We start from the raw sequence: 10,216 nt of genomic DNA, 5'->3' as shown, positions 1-10,216 counted from the left end.
TTTTTTAAAATTTGTTTGTGTACAATCATCGGTTGGTCAACTATTTATTCTATTCTATTCATCTTTTGAAAATACTAATAACTTAAACAAATCTTGAGTCATAGTTTGATTTTAAAAAACACAAAAAGTATATAAATCAATAATAATAACAACATCGAGAATTTTTCAATTCTCAATTTAAAAGAGAAACATGAAAGTTCTACATAATGAAACACTATATATCACAATAGATTGTTTGAACTATAAGTTTGAAAAGGTTTGAGTTGGAGTCAAACAAAACCAAAATATGGTTGGCTTCTCAAAATCAAATATTGGTGGCAAATTCCATCATAATTTTTTTTTCATAAAACCAACCTAAACAAAAATATATATATATATATATATATATATATATATATATATATATATATATATATATATATATATATATATATATATATATATATATATATATATATATATATATATATATATATATATATATTTCATTACTCTCTTTATAATATACCCACCACCACTTCATCTTCTCCAACTTCAAGACACAAACAAAACAAGACAACCTTAATCTCTCAAAATATGAAGAACAGCAATACTAATGGCAGCAGCACAAAACTAATCCTTCTTCATCCCTACATTCAAAAACAAGGAACTTCCAACCGTCTATGGCTTCTATCTATCATCTCAATGATCTTCACCGTCGCTTTCCTCCTCACCTTCATCTACACCCGCGAATCCATCTCCGCAACCGTCATAACTGTCTCCCCTTCTTCTTCATCTCCTCCCCTTTCCAAAACCCTAATCAAAGCCCTCCTCCACTACGCCTCCAATTCAAACAACACCGATCACATGTCTGCCTCTGATATAAAACCAATCTCCGACGCCATACGTAACTGCCCTTCCTCCCCATGCAATTTCCTCGTTTTCGGTCTCACCCACGAAACCCTACTATGGAAAGCCTTAAATCACGGCGGTCGAACGGTTTTCATCGATGAAAACCGATACTATGCCGCCCATGTAGAGGAAAAGTTTCCGGAGCTCGAGGTTTACGACGTTCAATACACGACGAAGATGAGCGACGCAAAAGAATTAGTGGCGGTAGCCAAACACGCCTCAAACAATGAGTGTCGGCCAGTGCAGAATTTGTTGTTTTCAGATTGTAAGTTGGGGATTAACGATCTTCCTAATGGGCTTTATGAGGTTGATTGGGATTTAATTTTGGTTGATGGGCCGAGAGGGTATTGGGCCGATGGGCCGGGCCGAATGATGTCGATATTTACGGCTGGTGTGTTGGCGAGGAGCAAGAAGGGAGGAAGAACACATGTTTTCGTTCATGATTATAATAGAAAGGTGGATAAATTTACGGCGGATGAGTTTTTGTGTAGAGAAAATTTGGTGATGAAATCGAAAGATATGTTGGGGCATTTCGTGTTGGAGAGAATGGAAGAAGGAAGTTTTCAATTTTGCAAAAATCACACTTCGCCTTCTTCGTCGTCTTCATCGTCTTGATTAATGAATGTTGTAATTTTATATATTCTTGTTGTTCTTCTCTATTTGAATATGGTTGGTTTTGAACATAAAAATGGGAGAGATGTGGTTATTTAATTATCATCAAAATATTGTATTTTTTATTTGGGAATGAGACATTTTAGGATTCATGGGAGATTGATATGTGTTTTATCATAAGATTGATCATCATTCAAAAGAATGTTAATCAAGCCCATAAAAATAATCCTTAGGTACACTACCATCAAGCCATGTACTTTAAGTAAGATCCAACATAGTTTTATTTTGATTATTTGGTTCATTTCTTTTCCATTTGGAATGTGTTTGTTTTTTCATTTAAATATGTCATATTCTTGAAATAAATATGTTTTTCAAATGGGCAATCGATTTTCGGATTCGAATTTTGAGTCTCTAGTATTAAAAGTCTAAGTTAGTGAATATTTCGAATAAATTCAAAATAAAAAAAAAAGTATAAAATCTTGTACAACAAGCCATTATTATAGAATCCCAAAAGAAAAAGGGAAAAAATATATATATGAGTGTTTTTAGAATGACGTTATTGTATGCATAAATTATTTTATTAGTTCACAACAATTATAATTATAAGTATTTGTAATTTTTTTTATGATATTTTAATTGTAACTGAATATTTTAAGATAAATTATCTCATAACTTATCCTGAATTATATTGACTAATTTGTAGAGAAAATAAATTAATGAAATGATTTATACTTTCAAATAAAAATATGTGTTCATGTACTGTATTGTTTCTTCCCCTCCCATTATGTGAAAATGTTTCTACTCAACATATATCACATTAAGCTCTTTTTTAAATACAATTTTATCACAATTTAATTAAAAGAAAATTAAAAAAATAAAATCTATTTGATAAAAAAAATCAACATCTAAAAGAATTTTTGTACAACAAAATACCTTTTTTACCTTTAAATTTTCTTCTTATCAGACTAATGAAACTTAGTGTGGTTAAATGTGCCTGAACATTATCCTATAAATTTATATATAAATACATATTTTTCTCAAAATATAAAAAATACATTTAATTCACTGAAATTTTGTTATGCTAGGTAGCTATAAGCTCATTAATTTATACATTGGGCCTTATTGGTATGGGCTTAGTGTGATCCAAAAAAGAGTTTGAAAAAATTTTCTACACAACTAAATTATATAACTTTTCATGAATAATTGAAAAAATATATTTTTAATTTTTAGTTTTGATGATTTTTTTATTTTGATTGTAATGGTGATTTACTATAAAACTATTAGTTTCTAAATAAACATGATATATACGTGTATAGGGCAATTTTTTTGTTCTAATTTAACTTGGAAATTTAAGTTAATTATTTAGTTTAGAAGGTGTCATTTAATAGAAGTCATGAATAAAAATACCAAAAATAAAATTTAAAAATTGTCATCAATAGAGAAGATCAACAAAGTAGCAAAAGAAAAGAAAAGTTCAACTAATATAATCTTGACCAAGGCGACATCGACAATTAACTTATCAAAATTTTAGTAGACTTCCAAATATTTTTTAAAAGCTTGATGATTTTGTTTGAACTAATTAATTTAAAAAAACAATTTGAATGATTATCATTTCTTAATAACTAATAACTCATGTACAATCAATCGAAGTGGATATCGGGCTCAGAATTGGATCCAATACAAAATTAAATTTTGTGGCCCTAAAATAGTAAATAAATTTTATTATTATTAATTTTTAAAATTTTAATAATATAAAATGAGATATAAATAGTTACTATATTATAATACAGAAAAAGAGATTAAAAAGAAGATAAAAAAAATGTTATATATATATAAATGAGACTAATAATATAATATATAATTAATATACTTTTAAATATTAAAAAATAAAGGCCTTTAAAGATGGGGCTACATGACTGCATAAGTTGCTTTATTTCATAAAGGATCTTGTTTTATCCCATAGCGACTCTGGTAGATATCACAATAGGAAAGACAGGAAATTTTATATAAAATAAACTTAATATATGAATATTGAAATGTGATGTTTTGTCAAAATGAGAAATACATATTTCTCAAGTGAATATAATAGAAAGCCCCAACTACCCTAAGATAAATATATTGCCTTTATGGTACAAACCTACTTTCTAGACACATAATTAAAGTTAAACTTTGAGAATTGGGGACAGCTTGTTTTTTTTTTTGTTTTTTTATACTACTACAGTGTTTCAGTCTCAATCATTATTACCTTATAATATATACACTTATAATTTTTTATAAAAAAAAATGTAATGGTTGAACCTCTTCAAACCGTTATAATCTTCTTTTGTAACTTAAAAGTGTTTTAAAGAAATCGAATTCACTTAAATATTTCTAGTTCATTTTAAAATAAATAATATAGATATTAATATTGCATTTAATTATTTAAATAATATATAGGCCTCACTTTAACAATTATAATCATCCTAAAAAAGTTGTTGTTTTGTTTTTAAGTATTTCTATGCACAAGTTGGGGCTTGTTTTATTAGACCTCTTTAGGTGTGGGGTAGAATTGAAAAGAAATAATTGGGGTATAAATATATATATATATATTAAATGACCAAAATATTTGTATTGATTGATATTTTACAAAAAAATATGAAACTAAATTAAATGAGTTGGATAATTGACTTGATTCTCAATAATTCATTAGGTGAACCTTAGATCATATGAGTTGGTTTGATAATAAGTTTTCTTCTTCTTATTATTATATTAAATTTAACATCTAAATTCTCTTATTTTAATTTTATAAATTAAATTTTTTATATAATTTTTATTTAAATTAAGTAAGAATTAAAATAATAAAAATACATGATGGTGGTATGGTCCTGATTCATATGTATCATTACTATCGTGAATGTGACCCAATGTCTAGTTAATGTTTGGTTGACTTTTCAGAATTTAATTTATGGTCTTCCTCGGTTCCTCCAAAATTTTGCATGAGTCAATTTATTTAATTTAAAATTTAAAAAATTGTTTGGATTAAATCGATTTTACAAGTTATATTAAAATATATTAACAAAATAAAAATATATTTGGGTATATTTGGTTAAACGTGAAATATTGAAGAAAAAAATGCATTAAATAGTTAAACATACCTTATCATTACTTGATCCAACTCAATTTTAATAAGTTGTACACACTTTTTTTTCTATTATTAAAAGAAGAGAAAAATAATTTTTAATACAAACCAACAATAAATAAATGATCATAGGATTAAGGTATGTACACACTTTTATACCAAATAAAAATATAATTATTATTATTAATAATAATTATTATTATTATTAATAATAATTACTCAGTTCTACTAGCCATAGTTATAAATTATTAGAAAATACATATAAGAAGTGTTAGAGAAAGATGATTTTAAAAAAAAAAATATTAGTAAAATAAAAATTAACTTCAAATCCAATAACATCATCTCTTTTGGTGTAAAGAATGAGACATATACAAACTCGAGAAATAATCACCAACACTATGGATATAGACCCATCAAATACTAAAAGTATTATTTGGATTACAAAATTTCGAGACGATAAATACGATCCGACTAAATAAAATGTTGTACCGAATAAAACACAACACTAACTAAATTTTGAGTGGTGAAGAAATAAAGAAAAAAAAACACCCTTCAGTGTTAAAAAAGTTATTGAAGAGACTTCATACAAAGATAATAAATATTCAATTCCTCTAGAGTTTTTTCGATAGAAAAAAATGGAGATGATCTCTTAGAAATATTTAGAATGAGTTTTCAACATTAAATGCAATATACAATATATGAATCTTTGTATTATTATAGTTTTTTTTTTAATATAGAACATGTGAATTAAGAGAAACATGGGAACATTTAAATATAAGCCCAATCAAATCCTATGACAGTAAGTTCGATTTTTATGATCTTAACCATTTTCGTGAATTAGATATTAATGTTTGTTTTGAAATACTAAGTATTTATTAATTTATTTGGATTCTCAATTATCATATAGAGCTAAGTTTTCTTTTATAATAGATTGTTGTAAGAATGAGACTATCAATTGGAGTTGAGCATTCAAAAGTGTAAGTTTAAATAAAGTTGTAAAATCAATAATTTACTTTAATTTTAAAAAAAAATATTAGTTATATATTAATATTATATATATATATATATAATTAAATGTAAAAATTAATTTATAAAACAATAATCACGATTTAATTCTCATTTAAAACATTTTAAGTTTGAGTGGATGACAACTATGAATAAGGATGACAATTATAATTTATTCTGCGGTTTTCAATTTGAATTGCGCCGTTACGGACGGTAGTTGACTGGAGATGAAGCGAGGATTATATTTGTATCATCTCCCTGGACTTTATCATGATCTCACATTTGTTCTGCCTCGAACACAAGTAACACAATTAAATATATAACATTATCAATAAATTTATTTATTTTTGATATTTTATAAAAATAAAATTAATTTTTTTAGAATAATATTAGAATATATATAATATTAAAAAATATGTTTAAACATTATTTTTATATTATTAAAGAACATTATATAACGGTGTCCCGCGAGAATTTTATGAAATTGAACCGAACAATAATAATAATAAAAAATTATTCGAAAAAAAAATCAAAATAGAATAAGATGAGAATGGTAAACATATTTTTCGCTTGATGAGTTTAGCATCAAACATTAAATTTTTTTACAAAATAATAATAAATAATATAACACTAAAATTAATTAGATGAATTATTTATTTGAATAAATAATATATTGTTTTTTGAATTTATGAATAAAAAAATACTTTATTTGTGTAAGATTAAAATCCATTATAAACTTATAAAATAGTAAAATCTTAATATCATATATTGAAATTGTAATAATCTATTTAGTTTAAGGTTTTTTATACTTGTAAATTCATACAATTATAAGAATTGAATCAAAATTTTAATTGACTTAGATGGATTTATTTTTTTGGTTGAATTATGGGTCTCAAACGACTTAACCAATGTTTTGGTTGGAACAATATTAACTCACTTGATCTTTTAAAAGAACAATTAATAATATATATTGTATTAGATTTAGACGAAGTTATTTTGAAATAATTTATTTATGATGTAAATTATTGGAATAAAATACTTTTAAAATTTTAATAAATCATAAAATTTATATCATGAATAAAAAATGTTTATGACAGCAATTTAATTAAAATCCAAATAAAATACACAAAAAAATCCTTATTCGGCCAAAATATTTTTGTTTGTTTGTACTTTTTACAATTAATTGATATTTACTATTTGACATGTGAGTGTCACCATTGTCCCTCTGTCCATACCTTTCAACTTCAACCCATCATATAATTTTATTTAGATTATTGTATAATGTAAATTATTTATATTGGAACACTACAATATTTTTTTTTTAATATTTAAATTTATAATAAATAAATATAATATTTATAAATTAGGTGATGAATTAATAAAATGATGAAGTATTATTTGAATTAAATCTATAATCCTACTTTTCATGATTAAACTTTGTCTTGAAGAAATATTTAAATAAATTTTAAGAAACTCATCGTATTTATACATATTTATTTATCAATTAAATTAATTAATTTATTAATTAAAATATTTTTATTTTGTTTGTAAACAATTATTTTATTCATTAAATATTAATACATTTAAAAAAATCATAATAATTCAATTATTCATCATCTATGCCAACATGATTATTTAAATAACTTGTTAAACAAAATTCGAGAGAAACCATATAAATAAATAACATACATATTTAAAAACATAAATATTATATATTCGTCTAATTAGTAAATAAGATAGATCAATTAAGTATTAAGAGCAAATTAGATTTGAAGTTAGTTTAATAGTTACTAACTAAAAAAAATTACATTTTCTTTATAATTACAATTCTTTGTCTTCTACTTGTATGTGTCCTTTGTCATGGACTCATGGCATTGTTCCACTTTTATTAAATTAAGGCATTAGTTTTGTCTTTATTTATAACCCAACATAATTAATATTTCTTCTTTTAGCTCAATATTAAAAATATGTGTGCCTTAGTTCTATAATAAGTGAATTTCTATAATTCAATACTTTTAAATAATTTATTTCCAACCAAACCTAAATAAATCCTCCATCTCATTTAATTTTTAATTTTATTACTTTTAAAAAACAAATTTTAACCATAAAGAGAGTAAAAAAAACTCATAAGCAACTACTTTATGTATCCCAATTAACGCCACTTCATAAAATTTAATTATTTGAAAAGAAGAATAGACATTGAAATGTTATTTGATTTATAATATTAATAAATCATTAAAAAGCATAATAAATATACAAAACAACTAGTTCATTAAAGGATAAACAGCAATCAGTAGTTGTAGTGGACAAATAATAAATGACACTCTTACAGTCACCCGTCACTACCACCCATTACTTTCCAAAGCTGCATACGCCGGCGACGGCGCCGGAACAATCGCCGCCGCTTCCAAATCTTCCTCCACGGTATATTTTTCCGATTCAGATAAATTGCACGGAACATAATTCATCGATTCATGATCTGGGCATTCTTTGGCCTTCGAGAAGAATTTCTCACACTCAAGCGCCGTCCTTTGCCCGGGAAGATCCAAAATGCAGTTCGTGCCCACTTTAAGAACCCCTCTCTTGATCAGCTTCCGGCATGCCGGACCCACCTGCGTGAAATAGTTATTCTGAAGGCTCAATTCGATCAGATTTTTTAGTTTGCAGACGCTTTCTGGCACCGCACCGGACAAATTATTCGAAGAGATATTGAGTCTCTGCATTTTTGTTAAACAACCGAAGGAATGAGGAATTGGGCCTGTGAATTTGTTTATACTTATATCGAAAATGGTGGATTTCTTTAGCAAGCCGATTTCGTAAGGAAGACAACCGGTGAGTTGATTGTTTAGGATAACAGCTTCTTTAAGTGTATTATTAGCTTGACCGATTGATTTAGGGAAATTTCCGTAGAATTTGTTGTTGGCCAGAGTGAGAAAAAGAGCCGGCGTGCTTCCGAGGTTGTCGGGGATTGTTCCGGTGAATTGGTTGTTGTTTAAGAAGAGGAGATCGAGTTGTATTGTGAAGACTCTGGGCGGAACAGGGCCGGTGAACATGTTGTAACGGATGTCGAGGATGGTTAGATTTTTGGCTGCGAAGATTGCTGGCGGGAATGGTCCGGTGTATTTGTTATTGCTGAGATCTAATTCGTAGAGGTATGGTTGTTTGGAGATTGCGGAAGGGATTTTGCCGGTGAAATTGTTGGAATTGATGTGGAAGAAAACTAGTAATGGGAATGTTTCTAGGAAATCTTCGGCGGTTAGATTTCCGCAGAGATTGAAGAGGTTGAATTTGACGCCGTAGATATGGAAGCGGTCGTCGCCTTTGATTTTGTCGCAGAAGAATCCTTTGTAGGATTTTTTGTCGGTGCAGAGACCGTTTCCGTTCCAGGTTTTGGTTACGCCAAATGGGTCGCATCCATTTGGGATTCTTGCTCTGAATCGTTTGATTGATTGGATGGCTGATAGTAGTTCGGGCGTTGTTTGTGGCGGCGGCGGCGGAGGCGAAGGCGGCGGAGGTGGTGGAGGTGAAGGAGGTGGCGGCGAAGGTGGCGGAGGAGAAGGAGGAGGCGGTGAAGGCGGAGGCGGCGGAGGAGGAGAAGGAGGTGGACATTCGGGCTCCGGTGGAGGCGGTGGAGGGGGTGGCGGTGGACATTCGGGCTCCGGTGGAGGCGGTGGAGGGGGTGGTTCAGGACATTCTTCGGGGGGCGGTGGTGGGGGTGGGGGAAGATAACAGTTGCAGCCTGGATCGTAGTATGAGCCGGCGGGGTTGTCGGCGGTGGGGGTGGTGCCGATGATAATTTCGAGAGTTTCTCTTGAGTTTCCGTTTGGTAAAGTATTGGCTGAGATTGGGATTGAATGGAAAAGGGATAAGAAGAGATTGAGGAGGAGGACGAAGAAGAAGAAGAAAAGATTACTAGTATTTTTTCTCATTCTTATCATCTTTCTTTCTCAAATGGTGGATGATGATAGTGTGAGAAAGGAATGATTTGAGCTTTAACTTCAACATTTCCTCTTATGTTATAGGAAATATATAATGGTTAAGAGGACCACTATAACAACCAAAATAATTACATTAAAAATTAATAAGAATAGTGTATGCATAATTATATAAACCAAACAAAAATAAATAAACAATGAAAAGAAGATAAACATATATCTTGTTTGGTTGTCTTTATTAAAAAAAAATAATTCAAACACATTATTTCATTCATCATATTCTCATTTAGCTAATTAATAAAAATACTAAAATATATTATAATTAAAAAAAATTATATATTATTTTTTCATAATATATTAATGTCTTTTAAATTTTTTACTAAAAAAAATATATTAATTTGCGCAAAATCAGCCATCATCCTGGTTAAATAAATTAAAATTTATTGTTAAGAAAAACTACCGAGAAGCTCTATAGTCTTAACATCTTTACCATAATTTAAATAGAAAGACACATTTGAGTTAGAAATTCAAATTTTCAAAATAGAATATTATAATTTTTAACAATAAATAAATATATCTTCAATATTCAAATATGAATTTTTATCTATTTATAGTAAATATTAGTTTTTTTAAAAAAAAAAAAAGTTAAAAGCTA

General features: G+C 27.8%; 2 protein-coding genes across 2 annotated transcripts; one reads left to right on the top strand and one right to left on the bottom strand.

The window, feature by feature from the left end:
* The first annotated feature begins 480 nt into the window (after window positions 1–480).
* LOC124922346 (protein IRX15-LIKE-like) lies at window positions 481–1,660 on the top strand. The gene has a single exon (XM_047463080.1). It carries the CDS (start codon window positions 577–579, stop codon window positions 1,504–1,506), a length of 930 nt encoding a protein of 309 aa, XP_047319036.1. The 5' UTR covers window positions 481–576; the 3' UTR covers window positions 1,507–1,660.
* Window positions 1,661–7,822: 6,162 nt separating this feature from the next.
* On the bottom strand, window positions 7,823–9,635 carry LOC124919329 (uncharacterized protein At4g06744-like). Its single transcript, XM_047459554.1, has one exon. The coding sequence runs from the start codon at window positions 9,562–9,564 to the stop codon at window positions 7,969–7,971; it is 1,596 nt and encodes a 531-aa protein (XP_047315510.1). The 5' UTR covers window positions 9,565–9,635; the 3' UTR covers window positions 7,823–7,968.
* Between the last annotated feature and the right edge of the window lie 581 nt (window positions 9,636–10,216).

This window comes from Impatiens glandulifera, chromosome 1, assembly GCF_907164915.1.
Source record: "Impatiens glandulifera chromosome 1, dImpGla2.1, whole genome shotgun sequence".
Taxonomy (NCBI): Eukaryota; Viridiplantae; Streptophyta; class Magnoliopsida; order Ericales; family Balsaminaceae; genus Impatiens; species Impatiens glandulifera.
This window is presented reverse-complemented; position numbering and strand designations above follow the sequence as displayed.